The 24915-nt window shown below is 37.5% G+C and overlaps 2 protein-coding genes across 4 annotated transcripts; one reads left to right on the top strand and one right to left on the bottom strand.

Moving 5' to 3' along the window:
* The first annotated feature begins 2993 nt into the window (after positions 1-2993).
* Positions 2994-7752, top strand: LOC119990415 (auxin response factor 18-like). Its single transcript, XM_038836314.1, has 5 exons — positions 2994-3567; positions 3669-4840; positions 6014-6915; positions 7065-7130; positions 7443-7752. Exons 2-5 carry the CDS (start codon positions 3731-3733, stop codon positions 7522-7524), a joined length of 2160 nt encoding a protein of 719 aa, XP_038692242.1. The 5' UTR covers positions 2994-3567; positions 3669-3730; the 3' UTR covers positions 7525-7752.
* Positions 7753-8867: 1115 nt separating this feature from the next.
* LOC119991322 (serine/threonine-protein phosphatase 6 regulatory subunit 3-like) lies at positions 8868-18594 on the bottom strand. 3 transcript variants are annotated; one of them, XR_005466207.1, is made up of 19 exons: positions 18293-18594; positions 17530-17633; positions 16684-16770; positions 16510-16585; positions 16330-16404; positions 16160-16213; positions 15740-15799; positions 15513-15629; positions 14550-14644; positions 14208-14413; positions 13433-13530; positions 13147-13250; positions 12811-12976; positions 12577-12699; positions 11782-11864; positions 11111-11249; positions 10776-10846; positions 9066-10026; positions 8868-8975 (listed from the first exon to the last, which is right to left on the bottom strand). XR_005466207.1 is itself a non-coding variant. In XM_038837669.1 (18 exons), exons 1-18 carry the CDS (start codon positions 18329-18331, stop codon positions 9198-9200), a joined length of 2526 nt encoding a protein of 841 aa, XP_038693597.1. In that variant the 5' UTR covers positions 18332-18594; the 3' UTR covers positions 8886-9197. The 3 variants fall into 3 exon arrangements, 2 of the variants coding, with proteins under 2 accessions (XP_038693597.1, XP_038693599.1); XM_038837669.1 differs by having other exon boundaries at positions 8886-10026; XM_038837671.1 differs by having other exon boundaries at positions 8886-10023.
* Positions 18595-24915: the final 6321 nt, after the last annotated feature.

Below are 24915 nucleotides of genomic sequence, written 5' to 3'. Positions count from 1 at the left end.
CTTAGTAGCTGGACAGGAGATGAGGGAGCGAGGCACGTGGTAACGAATCTCCTTAAAGAGAATTTGTCCCAGCCAATTGGTGCTTCTGTTTTCCGGACAATCTCTTCCCAAGATACAACGCTCCACACCACGAGTAAGCAGCACAGCAATACTAGTGAACTCAATCGAACCACTTATGAACAACACTTTCAGAGAGTAGAACACTGACAGGTAGAGAGAAAGAAGAAGAATGAATGTTATGGTATTTTCGACCTGGTGCCATGCACTCCTTATACAGGAGTATGAGCAACCACCAACCCAGAAAAATCAGTGATCAACCATTGATTTTCGGGCCTGACTCTACCACTCCAATATACTTGGTCTGACTCAATTGCATAGATCAGGTTAGTGGGTAGTGGGCCACACAGATATTACGGGTCTGACCAAGTCATCTGTCCACATTCAATGAATCTGGATTTCTAATGAGCCAAAAAATAAAATAAAAAATCCATTGATTTTCGAGCCTGACTCAACTGCCTTGAAGCCAATATACTTGGCCTGACTCAACTGCATTGACCAGGTTAGTGGGTATGTACAACACCAAGCCCGACCGACCGACCGGACCGGCTACTGTGTGTTTTCAATCCAAGCCCATAGTGGAGAGTCTCTCCCTCCTACAAAAGCTTGGGTGCCCTTGGGCCCAATGCCTTCATACAAGCATTAGGCTTATAAATACAACATTCACATTGTATTTTTCAATGTGGGATTCTTATACACACGCTCATTGCACTTTGTTCTTCATGATTAACATGATTATTTTGGAGTCAATTTCCATTCAACCGAAAAATGTTCAAATATCGAATACTTAAAATGTTCAAATATCGAATACTTAGGCAATATCAATCCTAAATTCACTCAAAAAAGCAAGAAAACATAAGTAAAAGAGTGTTCAATTGTATGTGTATAATGATTACAACATAAGTCCACACCAAACTCAAAGCCAAACCCAAATTGGTGCAAATGGAGGCTCCTTCCATCCAAAAAGGGCCATTTGCTTTCCATAATAAAACAAGCCAACATATTAATTAATGCTGATGCTATTTATTATTCATGGTGTATTGGGCGGCTTGTCCAGAGACAGCACATCGGGACAACACACACTTTCATGCATATGTATGTATGCATGATCCCAAAAAGTATAAGGAAGAAGGGGATTGCTATTTGTGGGTTAAGCTTGTATGGTAGAAGTCACTGCATTCTGCATATCACATATGCCTAGTTTGTTTATTAGTATGAAATCTACACAAGTTTTTTGAATTTAATAAAAGATTGAACATTATAAATGATCACTAAAGTGATTCCTAATGCAGAGGGGTCCTCTTTTTTTTTCCAATGACAACCTATCCCAATCCAATCTTGGGTTCAAGTCCCACTCCCCCTCCTCTTTGCCTACTATGAAGATCTATACAAAAAAAGATGAATATTATTTGTACCTCATTTTTTATTAAATACATCCCATTTTAATATTTTTAAAGGATTAATGGGATATACTTAATAAAAAACGGGATGTAAATAATGTTCATCATAAAAAAGTTGAAAATGAGAAAGGTCTAATTGACCTTGAATGCCACATTAATTTTGTGAAGAAGGACCATAGCCACATGTCTTTATTAATGGCTTTGATGTACTGTGTCGGTATTCCCTGTCGTTTCTTCAACAACCACTTTCGGTTTCTACATATATATACATTTCTTCTTCCTGTTTATAGCCATATATTAATTCGAGACTTCACTTCATTACCTATCTAACCTAATGTACATGTGTATGTGGGTGGGCAGTGATGTAGTTACTTTACTAACTCTCAACTTCAATTTGTGTTCCTGGGTTTTTAATGATCAAGTTTAAATTTCATAACTTACGCTTTGCTTGGATTGAAAATTAAGGCGTCGAGTAGAGTTAATGGAATGGGAGTTATGGAAGAGGACCACATTGACTCACCATCGCTTGGATTGAAATGTAGAGTTAAGATATGTGAGTTACACAAAATACCCTTATTAAAATTAAAAATAGTGAAAGAATTTTATGGATGATTCGGAAAATAATAAACAAATTTTGAGAGTTAAGTGAGGGGGAATTTGTCCCCTCCTTAACCCTATTTAACTCTCTCTCCTGCAATCTACTTAAGGTAGAGTTACTTCTCTCTCTTTAACCCTCCTCGTTTAATTCTCTAAAACATTCATCCAAGTAAGTCCTTAATGATTAAACAACCAATTGTGTTGAGTTACTTAAAATAAGGATCTAAAATATCATACTTATGATTTTGGAATATGAAGGACCCAAAACATTAAACTTTACTTACCATTTTATTTATTCCTACGCTCAAAAAAAAAATAGTGATCCACATAGAAGAATTTATGCTTATATTAATAGTGTGTTTGGATTAAGGGATTCGGGAGGAAGGGAAGAGAATCTTCCCCCTAATTCTCTCTAAAACCCTCCCTTTAATGAAATTTTTATCTCAATCCCCTTCAAAATCCTTTCCTTAATTTTTTATAAACCATCTAAACAAGGAAATTAGAAGGAATCTCACTTTCTCTTCCCTTCCCTCCCTTTCCCCTCCCCTCCTCTCAAATCCCTCCATCCAAACACATTATAAAAGAAAAAAAAATTCCAAAAGAATCATACGAGAGTTAACTTGGTTGGCCTTTGGGAGGACCTAAATTGGACTACACGTCGGGGAGAACAAAACGTCACCGTAGCGTCCACGCGCGTGCACACCATTCGCGAATACTCCAAATCGATCCGGCTGGATCTGACAGAATCGGAGATCTTCTTTTTAAGTGGGGGAAGTTAAAAAAGTTTGTCCACGTATGAATGACTGGATGCTCTGAAATGAGAGTAGCATTTATAAAAACTCACGATATTTTTAATAATTCCACGAAACGATATTTAAAATCAGGACCAGAAACTTAATTAGTACTAATAAATTCTCTTTTTTTAGGAAGTTGAGATTGAGAGAGATTGCCTTGTTTGTTTTGTTTCGGTTCGGTGCTAGAGAGAGAAGCAGGGAGAGTGTGCTTGATTTGGGATCCGATAAGCGCAAAAGATCATGTTGGTCTGTGTTTTTGTGTGACAGAAGAACGAGAGAGCCGGATTGTGAAGCTGTTTTGAGCTGATTTCGCTTCGTTTTTTGATTTGATGGTAGCTAGCTGTTCCATGTACGGCTCTGTATTAGCTGCTATCATCTGATCGGCGATTAATGTCTCTGTGTCGATGCATGAAATATCAATGTTAATATGCCCTCTTTTTGAGTCTGACAGAGAAAAACCAGGACCAGTGTAATGAAGAGTCAGAGTGTTGGTTAGTAGGGGGCATTTGGGTTGGATGGCTATTCGACGCAAGCTAGGTGTTTTATATTAGGTCTCTGTGGATCGAGGTTTTGTCTTATAGGTCTCCACAGTGAAATAACTGCGCAAATCCTAAACCGGACGACTCAGAATTGGGAACAAAGTTTGAGGTTTTTATTGTACTAAATACTGAGACAGAGTGAGCTTCTGCTTCTGGATGCTTTTGCGTTGCTAAAGAAAGGTAGCGAGAGTTTCTAGTCAACAACCCTTTTTGAGTTTTTATGGAACTAAATGAATTTGTTCACTTGCTTCAATAATTTCGTTTTCTTTTGTTCTTCACAGCATTTACTCCTGCAACAGTGGTTTTTTTCACCGTTTCGCTCACCAATACACTTGGCCATCAAATGAAGGAAGCAGCAGATAAGAGCTTGGATCCTCAGCTATGGCATGCCTGCGCAGGTAGCATGGTCCAGATCCCTTCAGTGAACTCCAAAGTATTCTACTTTCCTCAAGGCCACGCAGAACATACCCAAACCACCGTTGATTTTCCCTCCTCCCGGAGAATCCCGGCCCTTGTTCTCTGCCGCGTCACCGCCGTTAAGTTCCTGGCCGATCCCGAAACGGATGAAGTTCATGCCAAGATCACGCTAATACCATTGCCAGACAACAGCATCGACCTTGATCTTGAAGACAATAACGTAGTCTGTCCAAATGGAACTGAAAACCCCGAAAAGCCTGCTTCTTTTGCCAAAACACTCACTCAGTCAGACGCCAACAATGGTGGGGGCTTCTCTGTCCCGCGGTACTGTGCGGAGACTATATTTCCGCGACTGGACTACTCAGCGGATCCTCCAGTGCAGACCGTGATTGCCAAGGACGTGCACGGGGAGATTTGGAAGTTCAGACACATATATAGAGGGACCCCAAGGAGGCATTTGCTGACTACTGGTTGGAGCGCTTTTGTAAACCAGAAGAAATTGGTTGCGGGTGATTCCATTGTGTTCTTGAGAGCCGAGAATGGTGATCTCTGTATTGGGATTCGCCGTGTTAATCGCGGGATGGGTAATGGAAATGATTCCGTGACAGGGTGGAACTCGGGTCCTGGAAATTGTGTCAACCCTTATGCAGGAATCTCTGTTTTCTTGAGGGAAGATGAGGGAAAGATCACGAGGAATGGTTGTAATAGGAATTTGAGTTCTGGACCTTCAGGTTTAGGTGGTTTGAAAGTGAAAGGGAAAGTTAGACCAGATACAGTTGTGGAGGCGGCAATGCTTGCTGTCACTGGGCAGCCCTTTGAGGTTGTTTACTATCCACGTGCAAGCACGCCAGAGTTCTGTGTCAAGGCAGCGACAGTGAGGACTGTGATGAGGATCCATTGGTGCTCTGGGATGAGGTTCAAGATGGCATTTGAGACGGAGGATTCTTCACGAATAAGTTGGTTCTCAGGAACTGTTTCTTCTGTACAGGTTGCTGATCCCATCCGCTGGCCTAATTCACCTTGGCGGCTTCTTCAGGTTTCTTCTTGTCCCTTTGATTGGTATTTTGTAGATTCTCTAAGTTTCAGCTTGTCTGTTATTAGCATATTTTAAATTTCTACTTTCTTGATTATTTGTTTAGATACTATATTTTGGTCATTCTAAGAATCACTTCATTTCTGTACACAAGTGATGTGTCCTCTGAGATGATAAATCGTTTGATTGGTACACTTTATTTCGGCTCGTAAACTTGTCTAGGGGAAGGTAATGAAAACAGATACATAATTTGCTTTGGATGCAACTAGGCTTTTCCAGTCCATTCATTTGCAACACCTTGTTTCTCATTGAAAAAATATTTCTAGCATCAACACCTCATCCATTCTTCCAAAATGACTTTGCTTGGCCCCAAGGTTTTTGTTATGTTTTTTTGTAGGTATTCTTAACGCATTTCATTTGGTTCATGCAATATTAAATAAGAGTGTCAGAGCTTTTTATTATTGGCAGAACATTTGTTATTTGGATTTTTGTTTCTGATGAGTTTATTACAACGTTGTGTTTTATGCGCTTCTCATTTATTCCGAAGGTCAGTGCTTTAATCATTTTGATAAGGACTCCTGCTGTTTTTTTGTCTATTGAATGTTTAGGAGTTTTCTACAGCTATAATCTGGACGTGTAATTACTATATAGGCTCTGACAAGCTATTTAAATTTGTTCATTGGCGTAAATTACTGCTTTTCCAATACAGAAGTTATCTTGTGAAGTCTATTTTATAAAATATTATTCAAAGTGTGATATCTGTCTTCAGACTAATTATATTACAACAATATCCTTACTGTACAATCTTTGCTTACTGAAAGAAAATGAGTTTAGAGGATTAATCTTAATTCTCATAGAACATTTTACCAATTATATTTTATTCATATGATCATTCTCTACTGGTTTTTTTGTTCACCGTATTCAGACTTCGATGATAGTGAAACTCTCTCTGGTGCTTTTGGGGGTGCTATTTTGATTTTATGAGCCTACCTTGTTGATTCTTATACTAATTCCAAACTCAAATCAATTTGCTGATTGTGCTTTGGTGGTATGACAATGATTTATGTGTTTGAAATTGTTTCAATCATACCGAACTTATTTGGTGCAAGAGCCTCTTTCAGTTGTGCTTTTTCCCTCATCTCTTCTTCTTGCATCACTTCGGAAACCTCATCACAGGTGACATGGGATGAACCAGATTTGCTGCCAAATGTAAAGCGTATCAGCCCTTGGTTGGTTGAACTGGTATCAAACATGCCTGTCATCAACCTGTCACCGTTCGCACCTCCAAGAAAGAAGTTGCGGTTCCAGCCACACTTGGACTTTCCCCTTGGTGGCCAATTTCCTATGTCATCATTCACGAGCAATCCCCTTGGGTCAAGCAGCCCCTTGTGTTATCTATCTGATAACACTCCTGCAGGCATACAGGGAGCCAGGCATGCTCAATATGGATTTTCTTTATCTGATCTTCAGCTTAACAGCAAACTGCAGTCAGGGCTGTTTTCGTCCAGTTTCCAGCAGTTTGATTCACATTCTAGAGTTTCTGATGGCATCATGACAGGTGTCAAACATAGCAATGACAAGTTATCTTGCCTGCTATCAATGGGGAGTTCTAATCAGAATTTGGAGAAATCTGATAATGTGAAGAAACACCAGTTTTTACTCTTTGGACAACCAATACTAACTGAGCAGCAGATGTCTCGTAGCTGTTCCAGTGTTGCAGTCTCGCAACTTCTTACAGAGAGTTCATCCGAACGGAATCGAGAAATAAAGAAAAAAGGTTCTGATGGTTCAGGAGCAGCACTTGAGCTGCATGTTTCACCAGACAAGTTGTCCAGTGCTGGGTACCCATGGCACCAGAGTTTTCATGCCACTGATTCTGCCCTTGACATTGGTTGCAAGGTATTCTTGGAGTCACAGGATTTGGGAAGGACGCTTGACCTCTCGCTCATTGGTTCGTATGAAGAGCTGTATTGCAAGCTGGCCAACATGTTTGGAATTGAAAGGTCAGAGATGATGAGCCATATACTCTACCGTGATTCAACTGGTGCTGTGAAACAAGCTGGAGATGATCCATTCAGGTACACTGAAACTTCCTTCTTTTACTTCATGCATAACGTTTTTGTCGTGCAGAGTACCATGTAATTTGGCTTTATGAATTTCAAATGAGAATTGACATTTAGAATTTTCGATTCTGGATTTACTTCATTTTCCTCTTCTTGCAATGCAGTGATTTTGTGAAAACAGCAAAAAGACTCACAATTCTCCTGAAATCAGGCAATGATATTGTTGAAAGGTAAGAGCAAAAGTAATCTTGCCTGATATTACATGATTGCTGCCGTGATCTCACAGTAAAGACAAACGAGTAGTCTTTCCGAGACATTCGATCTCATTAGTAATTCATTGTAAACCTTTCAATCTGTATGAGTCCAAAATATGAGTCTCATGCAATTTCATGCTGCAAAATAAAACTGACCTCTGTGTTAGGGGTAAAAAAAAAGGTATTGAGACTCTTTGAAATGCAATGCTTCCATGATAAAAAAAAAATGTCTTTGCAATTTATTTCTGGATGATTATTAGCTATTAATGTTTATGGAATGTCTTGCAGGACATGGGTTATGCGAATGCGGAGTGCCGAAAATGGACTAGAAGCATCAAATAAGACAGGTCCCTTGACCATATTTGCTTAGTTTGGGGTGTAGTGTGGCATCAAACTTTACCTTGAGCATATATGTCTCGAGATGTTTATGGGAGTTGCAGAGTTTGTGGCTATTCACTCACCATGTATGATAAGGGGATTAAGGACACACAGAACTCCCATGTTTAATAAATATGGTGAGATGGAATTGACCAGCTTATTCTACTGGATACTGATGTCTATTGTTGTAAATGGATTATGAATTATATGTTCTCAATTATTCTTGTGTTCACTCCATTATTTCTTCTCATTTACGTTCTGATTTATGTGCAAAATATACCTCTCCTCAAAGTCATCGAAGGCTGAAGTCAAAGAGTCAATTGTGGTATGGAAGTTAGTGCAAAAACATATTTCAAAGTGTTGATGCATTTTTTTTCAAGTCCAGATGTTGATGATTTCAGTTCCCAGCCAATAGATTATTGAACCTGGTCTACTACTGGTCTGTCTTCATTGGGATATACATACATAGATGCATTTACACCACCTCCATGTCCAAATTGAAATTGTGGACAAATGACCCAGATTTGATGATGTAGGCCTAAGGCGGCCTGCTAGTGCGTTGGGCCCCATGTGCTCCACTCGTGTCTTGACTCTTGATCAACATCTTCTTGGGTTATTACTTTGTCCAATGGAGATTAATCTCGTCCGAGTCAAACAAAGCGCGCTAAGTAGAGCACGAGTATTTGATTCCTAATTGGTAACCAACCTGTGAAAAGAGGAGAGACAAGTCAGAATTTTGACAGCTTTTTTTGTTTTTTTGGTGACCTCCAGTATATTTACCAAATTCAAAACTGGTATTTACCTCGCACTAATACACAGACTGAAGGTATATAATTAAAACTAGAGGAAAACAACAATGACTTCTACTATTGCAAGGGCATTAACACATGTCAAGACAGCTATGGAAAACATTTCAAAGCCTTTCATAATTTATCCTCCAACCCACCACTATCCTCTCATAAACAGAATGTTGGATGGCCAAGTAAAGTCAGTCCTCAAGTGGCATTTGAAAGGAAAAAAAAATCTGATTGGACTAGTGGCATCTCTACAAGCATGATGTGATAAGAATCTCTGATGATACTGTCAGTCATAGCAATCATGAGTATTGTGGCCAAACCATGAAGGCTTTATATGTTGTCTATTAGAAAGGTTGAAAGGCAAGTTTGAACAATCATGTTCATCTGATATCTATGTGCTCTTGCTCCTCTCCTGTTGATGTTCCTCCACTACTACCCAAATAGAGGCCAATTTTGAATTCTACAAAAACTGCAGGCAAGACAAATCACCTCCACGACCAATACGTCTTGAATTGTAAACTATGTGCTTCAAATACGATGAACTATAAAAGGCTGATTTGGTCCAATTCTGTCACGTGTATAATTAATAATAAACTCCAACTTTTTTGAACAAAGTACAGGGACGACTTCCATTGATTTCCCAACCCTGAATAAACAAATCAGAGTAATGATAACTAATAAACAATAAGAGTAATAATGATAACTAGTAAAACATAAAACCTTAATCACAACCTACCTTCCAGTTCCATTTGGAAACAAAAATATACTGTACACAAGTCTGCGTCATAAGCCATCCCCAACCAAAACTGGGCATCTGGTTGTGGTATTCAAGTGTAATGGGTTCAGTCAACCCAAAAATGATCGACAATCACTCCAGAACTGCTACCTCTTGATCAACTCTCCAGTAGTTTGCATCATTGAATTCCTTAATTCCAGCCCCACCATCATCAGGATTATCTTTTCCCACCTTCCGAATCATGTTTCTCTTTAGGGGTCCTGCTTCACCAACTATCCCCTCCTTGAGAGCCTGTTCCATAGCCTTCTCAGTCCCTTCCAATTCCACACCTACAAATTCAACATCCTCTTCAAAAAGCGAGGGCACAGCTACAGATTTCTGACAAGAATCATTGCTCCCTGATCTATCACTAGACCCCATGCTAGTTGGAGACCCATTGGGAAGCGAGGATTCCCCAATTGAGGGGGAAACAACATCAGGTGCCACCGACTCCACTTCATGGGAATGATCAGGATTTCCATGATCTTCAAAAGGATTGACACTCAATCCACCTACTTGCAAATCTGATGATTCGCCCCATCCAACCCATTCAGGTAAAGGCTCCTCTCCAAACAAGTCCTCATTTTGTGGTGTCTCGAACCTGAAGAATCCCCCCATCTCTTGGGAAGCATTTACCTTTTCAATCTGTGGATCTAAGTCACCAATGTTAGCTAAACCAATTCCTGGGAACCCATTGAGGAAGTTTGCAGTGGAAGTAGATGTGCTATTCGAGGAATCTTTGTTTTCGGTCAGCTCATCATCCTCTCCAACCACTACTTCATCATCACTACTGCTATTACCACCATTTGCATTTCCATTCAAATTTATCTCATCCATCATTTCTGAGGGTGATGTGCTCACCGGTGCATCATCCATTCTGTCATCTTGGAATGCAAACCAGTCGGAATTAGTGAAGAGGCTGCTGCATTAAGCAAAGATCGAATATTTTCTTTCATAAATATTACCCAAAAAAATTTAACAAATTTGATAAAGAAAAAAAATGAAAAGTAAAGTTCAAGAAATTTGACAAGTCTTGTAGAATTTTGCAGTACACCAGCCAATCTGACATGCAACTTTTTAAAGTGACCCAGTCTAACAACTAGTTAAGAAGCAACTTAGACCCCAAATTCAACACAAAAATCATGTAGGCCAAACACTAACTAAGCCATGTAGTCACACTCAATCACAAACTTTCTTTTTTATATTGATAAATGGGGGTGGTTATTCAAACCTCTGAACAGTCAACCACAAACTTGAGTCCTAAAATACTTTCTCACCTTCTACGGATGAAAAGATGTAAGGCAGCCCTGGTCGTCCTAGAACTCAAAAATTCTCTCCAAACTACAATACTAAGCACGTCTAACCACATCAGCAACCTATCCTACCAGGCTAATAGAAAAACATTAAATTCTTAAGAGTTTTTGAGAGCAATGTGGCATATTGCAGGCTCACATGGCCAATCCCTCTAAATGCATCCCTTCTAGTCCTGGCTAAATAATGAACATATAAAATCTAAGTCCAAGTTTAAACAAAATAATATGTTCACCAATGGAAATTAGAGGTGAGTATCACATGTATAATATTCACAATTCAACTAGGACAATGAAATTCTTCCAACAGACTTCATATTAATAATCAATACTAACTAGATAATGGATAAAAGAAGCTCACCTCCCTTTATCATCACCAAGCCTCAGGGAAGATATAACAACTTCAGCAGACTCATCATCAAAATAAACATCCTGTATAATAAAAACAATACATCCTATGTAAATGTATCAAACAAAACATTTGAGTTAAAAATTTCCATTTAAGTTATATTTTGAATGATAAATTCTGGGACTATGGTTACTCTGCCCATTAAACATTTTAACAAAGGAAATTACCATCATTACCCATTAAGAGTTCTATGAATATAGGATGAATATAGTAAGAATTACTCATCAACTAAATTCTATGCGAGGATGAACATCAAAAACTATTAATAAAAGAGACCGAATAAATACCTCTTCAGCATCCTCGTTTCCATATATTTTGTATCTAAAAGCCTGGCTCAAGTTATTAGCCAGAGCTGCTACATCGTAATCTCTGTCATGAAGGTCATCCTCATCACTATCTCTCCTATCTTGCAGTGCCGTTGGGCGCCTGCACATTAGAAATAGAGGGAAAACGTTTACCCCCAAGAAATGGAGGAGACGAAATCATGGGAGGAGACATGGCACTATTTGTTTGATACAAAGGAGAACAACAGTGATCTGCAAGCAATAGAAACATCAATCTTAACCACCACCCCCTCCCCCCTTCCCCCTTCCCAAACAAAGAAAAAAAAGAGGCAAAAACATAAGGCATTTCATCATAAACTACAAAGGCGAATGGTAAAGGACAAATAAAGCTTATAAAGATAGAGCATCTACTAAAAAGAATGTATCTCATAAAAATATAATACATATATCTCAATACACTGTTATATTCAGAGGTTAAGCAAGATAGAGAGAATGGGGTCATCAAAGCACATAAGCGAGAGTTCATAAAGAAACATGGTATTGCTTATCAGCATCATTCGGACATGTCAACCTCATTTGTTAAACATAACCCCCCCCCCTCCCTAATGTACATTGAGTAACCCACAGGCTGAAGCACACTTCACTACATGTCAGGAGATGAGCTAGTGACGTACCCACATGCCCATCGATAAACATTTTCGATTGCATTCCGCTCTTGCAAAACAGTAGTTTGCCACTCCAACCATTCAGCATTTCCCTGGAATGAACAAATCAAGAGTAGCTTTGTCAGGAAAGAGGTTAAGAATTTCAAAACATCATTGCTGTTGATTGTTGAAAACTTAAAAGAGTTTGATAAAGTTCCATAGTTAATATCAAAATTCACAGTAAATACTTGAGCAATGAGTTAAAATGAGAACATATGGATATTGGAAACAAGAAAAACTCATCTAAATCATCACTCTAGAGCATGCAAGGAGGTGCAGGAAATGAAATGTGCCTAAAAAGTTTGCAAGTGTCTGATCTGAGCAAAGATCTTAAGAAACTATATTCAACATCCCTCTATCTAGTTTCTACAACGAATGCAGCACTACATGTTGATGATCCTTTATGGTATTGCCCTTCAAGAAGGAAAGTGGGAAAAAAAGAAATCAGGTCACAAAATAGGCAAAGAGATATCAGAGTCAGCATAATAGCAAAACCTACCAAAATGGTCCATATTTTGTAGCAAAATAAAAATATCCATCAATAAAAATCTGAAATGAATATCAAATTCCAATATAAATAGAAGTTACGTCATTACCAAAACATTTTTTATAGGAATACTAATCTGAACCATATAATCTACCTAGTCAATTAATTTCACTCACTATACAAATCAAGGTAACCTCACACCTTAAGATGAAAGGGTTTGGTTCAATTTCTCACACTCAAAATGTTACACAACAAAATACATCCATCCAGTAACCCACCTGAAGATATTCCTGAATGCAGCTGTTGCTGCCTCCCAACTGAACAAGCTTATTTGAAATTCGTGTTATGTGTCCAAGGTTTCCAGCCCGCGGGGCCTGTTTTCCAGTAGCAGGTAAAGTTGGCTGACACACAAGGCATGATCACAATTAAGAGAAGTAAATAGGCAAGATCACAAATTCACAATTAAGAGAAGTAAATAAGGCAACACATTGCATATATTAAGGTGCATGTACCTGATTAGAATCATCAGAGATAGTGGGGTGTTTATCTGTTTGGAGAATTTTACCAATCAAATCACACTCTCGAAGAAGATGATCAACCATTGTATCACTCTTGGTCTCCAAACATGACAATATAATACTTTCTACATTATGATGCAATGCATTATTGTATGGATACCTGCAATTTTATTAAAGCAATTAGTGACATGACGTAGGCAATCATCATCCTTAATCCCAACTATATAAAACAAAGTAAAAAAAAAAACAAAAACTACATCTCAAGGTTTTTCTAGATGTCACTTAAGTAACTTCAATCTGCATTAATCACACGGGAAAAAAAATTCTTACTCGAAGAAAAGATCAAGTATGCGTTGAACAGTTCCTGAGCTGACCAATTCCTTTTCTGCAGCTTCATTGCCCATTCTTAATAGCACCGCAATGAACTCAACGATCTAAATGGATATCAGAATTCAGAATATATCAGAGACTTGGATTTTCTCCAAACACGAAGAATGTTCATTAGCATATTATAGAGTTAAATCTCAGTGGTGTCCACTTCTTCCCGATGCCAGACAATATTGACTTACAAAACACCATACTTGGCTCAATAAAGAACAAGCAAAATGAAATTCACCTTTAGACGATACTTCCCCAGAGGCGGCCTCAGTGCCCCATATGTTGTAGGCAAATTATTCTCATCAGATGACACATTCAGTAGCCTAAGCAAGTCACCTGTCCGCAAAAAGAGGGAATCTTGGTTTTATAGCCATTACAAAGTTGCAAACATCAAAACAAATGCACCATAAAATATCAACAATATATATGCTTTTATGAACTGCCCAATCATACATTTTGTTCACTTGCTGTTCTGGAATGAAAATTCAACTTTCACGAATATTTTGCATAAGAAATACATAACTTCTAAAACAATATCAACAACAACAACTACCAAATTCGAAGATAAACTACCAAGAGTTGGGAATTCTAGAGAGAAAGGGAGAGCAATCGAGTCAAATCCTCCATATTGGAGTGACACCTTGCTACCCATGTCCACTTTTTTTTTTTTTATAGGTAAGCAGGAATGGGGGCTCGAACTTGAGGACTACCTAATTTGAGTATAAGTCTTAACCACCTCGGCTGAGGGGTTTTTGGCACTACCCATGTTCACCTTTACAGGAAAAGAACATAAAGGAAGATAGGGAAACAAGCAACAATACAGTGCAACTTACTGGAAGGTGCAGCAATCTATAGACATTCTACTAAGTGTGATAATATAACCTCAACAATGCTCACACCAAATAGATGCATATTTTTACGTATATGAACATACTCGATAACAATATAGCAGAAAGAATATCAATAGGCAAACGAAAAGAAAATAAAGATTCTGGCAATACAAATCAACTCACCGAGTTTAGGGAGCATTGCATTAATGGTTTCTGGATTAACTGGGATTGGAGACTCATAGAAATTTTGACTTCGAAAAGAATGCATTGGGGCAGAAGATATTGCAGATCTTGGATCAAGCAAAGAGATACACACAGAAAGCGAGTGGACGAGACCAGATTTTGAACATGATTCTTCCAGTGCATGATCAAATATCCTAGCAACAAAACTGCACGAATAATTTCAAATTAATGAACAAAATTCACATAAATGAGCAAAGAGGCAGCTGAAAGGAAGGAGATTATATATATGTATGCATGTGATTTCAAAGTTGTAGAGGAAACCAAGTAGCCAACCCTACAAACCTTGGACTAGAGAGTTTATTTGCTAAGGCTGACGGGTAATTTCGAGTTATCGCACAGAGCGTTTCTGCTGCATTGGCATGAACTTCAGGAGGGCTCTGATCAACATGAAATGAAGGTTGTCAAATATTTTACTACAAAATGTCATTGAATAGTTTTTAATCCAAAAATTTTCAGTCTCATGATCTGTAAAATTGCATGTTCAATTATCTCCCAGTGATGATGTTGGCAGTTGGTCCCATTCCTCAGACTTACATCTTCTCTTTCCACCTCTCTAGAACAAACTATCTGTTTTTCCAACAACTTTTTCCAAAATAATCAGAGGTAAACCCCAATATCTATAAAGGGAAGATTAATAAGTGTCAACTATAATGCATCAAAGTGCATGACCCCTGAACTGGTGCAGGTGAACGTTTTAACCTACAATATTCCTGAACTTTTAAAGTGAAATAAATGTCTACCCATGTCATCCTTGAGATGATAATGGCCATCACAAAATTAGAGAACCTAGAAATGAAGGAAGACAAAAGTAATGACTCTTTAGTTAAGGAAAAAACACTTACAAAAAACATATATTTAGATTGTCTCTAAAGGTTTTGATTTAGGAATCACAATTTTTAAGAATTTATATGAAAAAAATGAAATATAGCAAAGGCAAAATGAACCTAAAAGCGAAAACTAACTTCAGCATAGCCTGACTGATGCATGGAATAAAAGGAAACAAAAAAAGGTGAAATCTTCAGAATTGACGAAAACCATTCAGAAAAATGCTTATACATTGAAGTCAGAGGATCTTCAACAAATCTGATCAGTAACCACAAAAGCAATGAAAATATAACCAGCTCATAGAAAGCTCAGGAACAAGAGTACATAAGCAACTACACATTTTTATATAACACAAACTTATCCACTTATCATAACCCATATTGTTTTCTCGATTGACTTATGATTGAACTTCCCACTTACCAATGGACTCAATTTATCCACAATCATTTCCAGCACATTGCTGTCAGCAAGCCATTGCATCACATCCAAAAAATTGGGATACACGTGGTCATCAGCACCCACCAGACGAACCAACACCTGTTTAAAGAACTGTCATATCAAAATTCACAAAAAAAAAATGTAGCATGCAATATATTACTCCTATGGAAACCACAGCAGCAGGGAGGAACAGAGGAACATTCAGTTACCTCCATAATGGATGTTATTCCTATTAAGTCAACAAGTTGGCGAAAGACATCTTGATGGGCCTGCACGAACTCAAGTAGAGAAGAAATCAAAAAAAATTCTATAACAGAATTGAAGGGGTCAGACGTCAGGGCGATAAAACAGCCTACTGTCATGAGCATGTTCTCGGCTCATGACATCCTTAAACTTCTACACACTAATCATTAGTAATCAATGTTATTGGCAATGCGCAAAGGGTATAGGGATGGAGGAAGAGGGAGAGGAAACTCCTTGATATTATCTGAACCCCGCAGAGGACAGGAGACCTGTGAACAAGGTTGTCTTTCTAGGTACGGCAGATCATGTAATCCCTCAAAAAAATTCTACCAATTGCCATAGGGATAAAGAGTAAAAACACTCATAGAATGCCCATCGTTACTTACTTGAACATAGTTCATTAGTGGAACCGTCTTGCGCATCATTAGGCAAACAACCACCTAAAATTTCACAGAAGACATAATTAATGGAATTTTAACCAAATATGAAATAAGAAAGAAGTTCAAATTAAACTAGTACAGTATATATTTAGATATAAACTATCCTCACAACATACCTTGCTGAAATACCCAGCCAGCAAGGCATTATGGGGATGGTTTGGTTCCAAAAAGGAGAAAAGTAAATTCATCAGCTGCAGTCACAAAGGGCAAACATGAACTTAAAGAGATGAGCCAGTGGCACCTTAACTTCCAAAATATAGATGCATGGCCATAAAAAAAAAGTTTGGAGTACATACCTCCTCTTCCTCCACCAGTGTTTTGAGAATAACATCAATTTCACATGTAAATATCTCACATGCAATGAAGGGGAATCTGAACAATGAATGCATTTATCAAAAAAGGAACAAATGAAAATTTATCATAAATAAAGAGAGTAGGGAAACGGGGTGAAATGGTACAAAGTAGCATACTTGAAAATCCGTTTGCTTTCAGCACCTTCGGGGGGCTCTTCTATAATGTAACGCAACAATTCCTCCACTTGGGCTCTATCCCGAAGACTATGAACAACAAGATCTGGTTAGCATCCATCAGAAACAACGAAACACATGGTTCATCAAATGAATGAGAACTTACTAAAAAGAACCAAAGAAATTGGAACACTTGACCAACAAAAAAATTAAATTCATGTGTATGACAACTACTCACTCTTCTCAAGTCAGTTTTTGTACTACCTGGTGCAAATTAACAAATGTAATACAGAAAGATGAAGGAAACAAGAACAACTCCAGGCAAATAAAAAAGCTAAAAATAAAAAACTGATCCTCCAAACCCATGAAGGCATCTTAACTGATTTCGAAGACACTGCCTTCTGCCCAACATCATCGGCTAACAATTTTTTATATATATGCAATCCAGTTATCTTTGGCTTCTATCCAGCCATATAAGGTATCAATCACATGCCCAGCCTAACTTAAGTAGCTTCCATGACAAATTACATGCAATGAATAATTGACAACCCAATTAAGCCATATATTCCAAAACTTATTCTTCACTACACCAAAACTTTTTTTCTCATTTACCGCCGGTGAAGGACAGTCATAATACAAATTATTTCCAGATTCACGGATTTACCAGCTTGATTTCACAGCTAAAACACTTTATTCCCTTTACACCATATTCACTTCAAAATAGAGCAACATCTCAGATCCTCAATAAGAAATTGGTAGACACATAATGCAGATAGCCTCCACACAAAGATTGTGTATCAACAAATGAAGATGGGGAGAAAATATGAAGGTAAAGGACAAGAAAAATACAAATTAATGAGACGACTGTTTAAGGCCTTGCACTCTTGGATAATTTCTTCTTCATCAAGAAGCTCCTCCAACGTAAAATTTTCCTTGTCTAATAGTGACTCCACCTACAAAAATGGAAGCAAGTTAAGAGGGGTAATTCATGGAATGTAAACAATGATGTGCACTTCCACTCCATCTGTGATTACAGAAGTCAACAGAAGAAAAGTATGATGAGATGTAGAAGGCGAAACAGACTTGATCTCGTATGGTTGTTTTTACTCCATTAAAGCACCAATTCCGAAAGTAAAAGATTCAGCATGTCCACTGGAACTATCACTTCCACCGTTTTCAGCATTGCAAGTAGCCAATAGGTTTCAACATAGCACACAGCCAGTATGTCCAGTGCGGACTTATGGGGAACAGTTAACAAGAAGTTATTTTACAAAGCTACAATATATATTTCACCACTGCAACAAAATCCATATCAATAGACGGTCCAGCGTAGCAAAAGGAATTCAAGTAACTCGTAAACTATTCTTCAAATTGGACGCATATGATAAAGGTATATCAGCAGAAAAAACAACCATAGTTCGGCTGCTAACTCCAGAGCAAGTTTCAAGTAACATTATTATTACATAAATCCAAAAATTTTAGAAAGAGACTAACAACTGCCACTTGAACAATCAAAATTGGATGCGAACATGATTTGCAAATACGAATTCAAAAACAGTTTTCATCTTCCAACAAATCACCAGCATCCGAGGTAGGGAACAAATTGGCTTACAGGAGAGGAGGCAGAGAGAGCAGTGAGCCTCCAAAACATGGCGAAGATTTGGCTAAAGCTCGAAGCAAATAGCCGTTTAGATCTGTGAATCCTAACAGGACCAGCGAATCTAGGTCTGCCTTTTGAATCCCCGAGATTCGAGACAGCGAGCTTGTTGCTTTTTCGGAACGAAACCTAATTTTTTTTCCTTTCCTGGGAATAGAGGAAAGGAGAGAGGGAGATCAAAAAGAAGCCAGGCCGCGAAGATCGAGAGGGGCAGCACCAAAAAAATCGCAGCTGCGAACAAGGGAGGCTAATATGTATATGTATAATGTATGTATATTCCTGTGTATGTACAATTATACAGTGGTGAATATTGGGTACCTTTGTGACCTGTGTGCTAATCTGCACCACAACTTTTGTGGAGTAAAGCTAGTGTTACCGCACAGCGTTACTTTTCTATGGTCAAAATGCTAGCTTTTCTTAATTAACGATCAAAACTTTGCATTAAATACAACATTGAAATCAAATGTTTAAAAATTGATACTAGATGATTGGTAAATGATCCTATTTTCGTTGAATGAGGTCAATTCCCGCATTGGATAGTCGAAGATATGTTATAGGATTATATGTTCCAATGCTAATTAATGAACTAATTCTAATTATTAATAATATTAGTTTTGTATGCCCACACTTTCCACGTTATGTAATTGGAATTATTTCCACGTTACATGTTTAAAGTCGATAATCAAATAAACGCTAACAATGCCAACCTAAATTAGATCTGTAAAAAAAAAATTTGTTATCGTGAATATACAAAATACATAAATATATATTAAAAAAAACTTTATGTATAAAACTTATAAATATTTTATATTGTTTTTATCAATATCCTTCATCATCAAAGTCTGGCGCTCTTTGGTTTTGCTCTTTTTGTTTGTCTAATACTTCTTTTTTTCAAATTTATGATCTGTATCAATGAATTCAAAATATCATGTGTGGATTGTAAATCGTATGATGATTGTGTTTTTCTTATAAGTATACCGTCTTTATATATTCAATGATATTTTTTGATTTTATTCTCCCCGAACCCCATCAACCTTTAGAGTGTGTTTGGATTGAGAGATTTGGAGGGAAGGGAAAGGAAGGGAAATAGAGTTTCCTTCCAATTCCCTTGTTTGGATAGTTTATTAAAAATTAAGGGGAGGGATTTGAGGGGATTTGAGAGGAAGATTTCATTAAATTTTTGTTAAAATTCTTTCTCTCCAAAATGGAGTCATTTGGAGGAAAGGGAATACTAATTAAGTCATTTGTAAGTTAAATATCTATTTTACCCTTGTACATAATATTTTAACATAAAAATAAGGATAAATTAGTAAATTAAACAAATTTTCCTTCCTTCTTTTTTTTATCTATCCAAACATGGGAGAGGGAAAAATAATCCCCCTTCCCCTCCCTTCCCTTCTCTCCCCCTCCCCTCCCTTCTCTTCCCTTCCCCCCAAATCCCTCAATCCAAACATACTCTTAGAGTTTTAGAGCCCACAATATGAATTCATGGCTCTGTCCTTCCCATTTGATACCATTCCTACTTACTTTTTTTTTTCTTTTGACAAACCGTATTTTTTTTGCTAGTTACTACATTTCTTCCTTTGCTGCACCATCAAAAACCGCACAATCAGTCAACCCTTCACCACGTGTAATAAGATGCACCCAATGTCGCTTTTCATTCGTTACGGTCAAGTAACGATAGCACAACAAACTCGTGTGGTCTCATAGTCCCCGCAAAGGCCGCAATGCGCATGGATCACACAATGCGCACTCTTTGACACCTGATGTGACACGTGCAATAAAAAAAATGGTCAAGCAACTTCCCCATAATACCCCTGTTGTATTTGCGGGCGGTCACGTTCACGTTCGTCTTCTCAAAATACAGTTCTTTTGAAAGTAAGAAGGGGGAACTGTGCGCACCATCTGCCTTTACGAAGTGGACTTTATAGTGGTGTGTGATGGAGCACCATAAGGGAAAAAGGATTAGCAGGAAAATAGTTAATTCAATTGATTTAATAAAGGTAAAGTAAGCAATAATTATATATTACAGGCCATGAAAGGTTGAGAGAGAGCAATTGACCTAATGGAACAAACGGTGTGTGAAGCATTGAAAGTTAAATTTGAGGGAGCTCAGGCAGCCAGCCAAAGAAAGACAAATCATTATAACAACCCATTAACAAAAGCATTCTTATATTAGTAATAACTTTCCTCCATAATTGGTGGAATACTGGAGGATCCGGAATTTTTTTGAATGATATTCAAGAAAAAAAATTATTATCGATAAATTTATAGAATTAGATGAACTCTTCCTCTTGAAAAAAAATGATGACCCGAAAACATATTTACAAAAATTTCGTATTGGAATCAAAAAAAAAAATCAAATTATCAAGATATAAGATATATATTAGTGATATTCTCCTGTGCGAATGTTCGTTTTTTTTATGTACTGAAGAGTCAATCATAGTGATGTCAACGGGGCGGAGATCTCTTTGTCCGTCTCCACTAAAATATTCATTGGGTATTTGAATATTCACCCCATCCCATAATCGTTGGTACAAGTTATTGTCTCTTTATCCATCGTCGATAAACATAATTTTGAGAACTCCAGTCATTGTAAAAGGTCGCCAACTCTAATAGTGAAAACTCCAGTAAAAAACGAATAAATAAGAAAACAAAACTTGAGCATATGAGTGTAATGAATATATATCCAAGTGAAGCTAATAAGTAAACTATGAATATTAAAAATAATATATTTATAAGTAATATCATATACATGTACAGGGAGTGTTGGGTTTTGACAAACTCATACCCATACCCATTGTTTCCGTGTAAAAATACTCATACTTGTCCCTGACTCGTTAACTAATAAGGAGAACCCATCTGATTTGGGACGGGTCATGTGGGTACTCACTATGTACGAATATTTTTTGACATCCCTAATCAACAATATGGGGCCCCAATGTTTCAAACAAAAAGCATCCATAATATATAAAGTTATTAACGTCCGCATGTGAGCAATAATATATATATATATATTTCAAAAAGTCAACAAACATGAATTGATTTGGACTAAATATTTAAATTTATATATTTAATTTATACAAGATAATGAATAATAGCAAAGTTTGTCAATATTATATACAGGATATTGATATAACTCAACCGAAGGGTATATAAGCAAAGGCTTTGCACTCACTGAGAAGTCAAGTCATATGTTGGACCAAAGAGGACAGTATCCTTGTGTGGGCCTAGATCCGTTGTTGTGCATTATGATTCCCCTAATGACGAGTTGACGACGGTTTTTGAAGAATAAATCTGTGCGGATCTATTATTTAAAGTGAACAATATCCTTGATGTGTGTTGGGCTTGAATTTCCAATAAGGTTAAATAAGCTTGTGTGGAAATATGATAATTTTTAGTTTTTGTAGTTCTTTTTGTGTGGGGCTAATATTGACGTTTCATACCTATTATTCCCACTAAAATATTGTATGGTTTTGATAGACCCACAAATATTTTATTTAGAGAATCATCTTATTTCTTTCTACCAATAATTATTTGTTGATGGAAAAGTGAATACACAAATCATCAATTTAAATGGAAAATTACATATAGGTATAAAGCATACAGTATTACAATAGTATCAGATGTGTGTAATACTACAACCAATATAACTTTATGAAGAGTTTGATTGGGGTAAACGAGATTAAAGCCTATGAAAATTATTTGGGTTTACCATCTCTAATGGGAATATCAAAGAAGAAATCGCTGCAGTACATTGTTGAGAGAGTTAAACAGAATGTCAATAGCTAGAAAAATAAATTTCTTCCTTTTGCAGGGCGAGAGGTTATGATCAAATTGGTTCTACAATCGATTCCAACTTATGTAATGCAGATTTTTAGATTTCCAGTTAAATTGTGTCAAGAATTTGACCAAGTTTCTCGCTCCTTTTGGTGGGGTGGGTCGCCAGGAGAGAAACATAAGATTTCATGGGTTTCTTGGGGAAAAATTTGTAAAGTAAAGAAGGAAGAAGGTTTGGGTTTCCGAAGTTCTTCCTCTTTTAATGAGGCCCTCATAGCAAAACAATTTTGGCGACTTTTAAAGAACCCAAAGTCAATGGTGTGGTGTGTATTGAAGTTGAAGTATTTTCCAAACTCTTCCATCTTAAATGCAACTCAAAAGGCCAACATGTCCAATGCTTGGCAAAGTATAATCTCCGCTGGAGGTTTAACAAAATCAGGTTTAGTTTGGAGAATTGGGGATGGGCGAATAGCGAGAATTTGGAAGGACAACTGGATGGGAGATCCTTCAACATGGTTTGATAATATGAATTTGTACAGCTTCTCGGAGGAGGATAGAGTGGTGGGTTTAATGGATGTGAATACGGGGGTGGAATACAGATCTTATTGCTAATGTTTTATAAAAAGAGATTGCATTAAAGATTTTTAGAACTCCTTTGTATCCTAGAAATGGCCCTGACCAGCTTAGTTGGAATGGGATCAAGTCGGGTGTGTTCTCTGTTAAGAGTGGCTATCATCGTTCTTTCACTCTAAATAGGCTTTCGGAAGCCTCCTCCTCATCTAGGAATGGCAGAGAAGGTTTATGGAGATTGGTGTGGTCTTTGAAATCTCATGCCTCTACTCAGGCTTTCCTTTGGCGTGTTCTGAACAATGCTCTCCCAACTTTATCTAATCTTCTCCATAGGCGAGTCGTTATAGATGCTCGATGCCCGTCATGTCAAAAAGAAGTGGAATCTCAGATACATGTTGTGGACACGTGAATCTACAATGAGGGTCTTTGAAAATAGTTCCCCTTCTATCCAGAAGTTGTGTGCAAGTTTCCCGGATTTTGAGCATCTCTGGTCTTCAGCTTTGGCTAAACTATCGAGCAATGATCTAGCAATTTTGGCTACAACTTGTCGCTTGATATGGCAACAACGAAATTCTTTTATTTATGAAAATGAATTCATGAATTCATTGCAGCTGGCCAAGTATGCTATTTCTTTAGCTCAACCTAGTGTGTTGGATCCTTCTCTTTCTATGCCAGAGATGATTTCAGTAGAGGTTTAGTAGCCACCTAATGGGGGCTTCATCAAAGTCAATTGGGATGCGGGGATTAGTGAAGCAAAAAATAAGAAAGGTATGGGGGTGGTTATTAGGGACTCAACTGGTGATTTACTAGGGTCACAAGCCTTATCTAGGCCGATCGTCCTATCCCCAACTATGGCGGAGGTGGAAGTTGCTCATTCAGCTGTGGTGTTTGCTCTTGATATGGGTTTTAGACACATTGTTTTGGAAGGGGACTCACAGCTAGTCATTCGGGACCTTCAAAATGAGGAGTGAGGGTTAACGGAATGGTGCGGGATTATTAAGGAGATTAAGAGGGTGTTAAAGGGATTCTTGTCCTGGCAATTCTCTCATGTGCGGTGGACGGGTAATGGGGTTGGTCATTTTATGGCTAAAGAATTTGGAGGTGCCGAGAATGTGGGTTGAGGAAGGTCCAGATGGTTTGCTAATTTTAGTTCAGAGAGACAATGAGGCTATGAAATCTCGCAGGTCTTAAGGCATTCTAGATGGTTTTGTGGGTTTTTGCCTCTGGCTTCTTTTCAAGGCTTTTATTTTTCCTTTCTTTATCATAGTTAAGTCTTTTGATATTTTGTCGAATAACTCATGTTCTTTCGTATTGTGTGGGTAGAGATGTCATCTTCCCCATGTGTAAGTTGTCTCTTTTTAAAACTTACAATTAATAAGAAGGTTTATCCAGAGTGTTCTCCTGGTTTTAAAAAAAATGGAGGAAGACAACCAATATAACTAAAATAAAAAAGTGATTTTAAAAGACAACCGGTATAACTAAGCTCCCCAACCTCATAGTCCCATTTATGTATAAAACAAAAACAATAAAGACAACTCAATAACAAAACCATTAGCCCAAAAAACAAGAGATTGATTGCATGCTAAGCTATCGGGAGATTCAATATCAAAGTATGCAATCAATTTAACGTAAGAAAACCGAATGGGACAAAGTTACCTAAAACACCCCATCAAATCTATAACCTGATTTCCGTTAAAATATATGGTTAAATCCGTCATCCTAAATATTACATATCTATAATTTTTTTTGTTGCACAGGTCAATCCGGTGTTTTTGAACACATAACAACGAGAGTTTACTTGATTAACAATCGATTGATTTAAGCATATATGTGCCCCAATTTAAATTCTAATTTCGAACCACAAACATAATTCTTTGTGCTATTGAAAAAGAAAGACATGATCTATGCACATGAGCCATATGATCCATATATGCGTCCATTTCACCGGCTGTGACAAAAAGATTGGATGTCCCTAAGCCTGTTGTTAGAGCAACTCCAGTGATAAACCAAATATCAAGCACTTCAAAACCATTCTATCTCTTCTTCTCTATTCTGAGTGGCATAATTTAATTGGGTGAATAAGTCCCACAATATACATTATTCAACACTTTATACTTTCCAACAGTTCAAACTCATTTCTTTATTTTCTCTCTCTTCCTTTCCATCATCTCTCTCTTCACCATTCATCAACTATATCTATACTTCATTATTAACCTTTAAAACAAGTG

Source organism: Tripterygium wilfordii, chromosome 22, assembly GCF_013401445.1.
Source record: "Tripterygium wilfordii isolate XIE 37 chromosome 22, ASM1340144v1, whole genome shotgun sequence".
Classification (NCBI taxonomy): domain Eukaryota; kingdom Viridiplantae; phylum Streptophyta; class Magnoliopsida; order Celastrales; family Celastraceae; genus Tripterygium; species Tripterygium wilfordii.
This window is presented reverse-complemented; position numbering and strand designations above follow the sequence as displayed.

Coding starts and splice junctions, on each gene's coding strand:
- LOC119990415 (XM_038836314.1), top strand. CDS start 3,731: ATGAAGGAAGCAGCAGATAAGAGCTTGGATCCTCAGCTATGGCATGCC. Junction 4,841..6,013: donor CACCTTGGCGGCTTCTTCAG/GTTTCTTCTTGT, acceptor ACCTCATCACAG/GTGACATGGGATGAACCAGA. Junction 6,916..7,064: donor GCTGGAGATGATCCATTCAG/GTACACTGAAAC, acceptor CTTGCAATGCAG/TGATTTTGTGAAAACAGCAA.
- LOC119991322 (XM_038837669.1), bottom strand. CDS start 18,331: ATGTTTTGGAGGCTCACTGCTCTCTCTGCCTCCTCTCCT. Junction 12,977..13,146: donor ATACTTGATCTTTTCTTCGA/GTAAGAATTTTT, acceptor ATAAAATTGCAG/GTATCCATACAATAATGCAT. Junction 11,865..12,576: donor GCATTCAGGAATATCTTCAG/GTGGGTTACTGG, acceptor TGTTCATTCCAG/GGAAATGCTGAATGGTTGGA.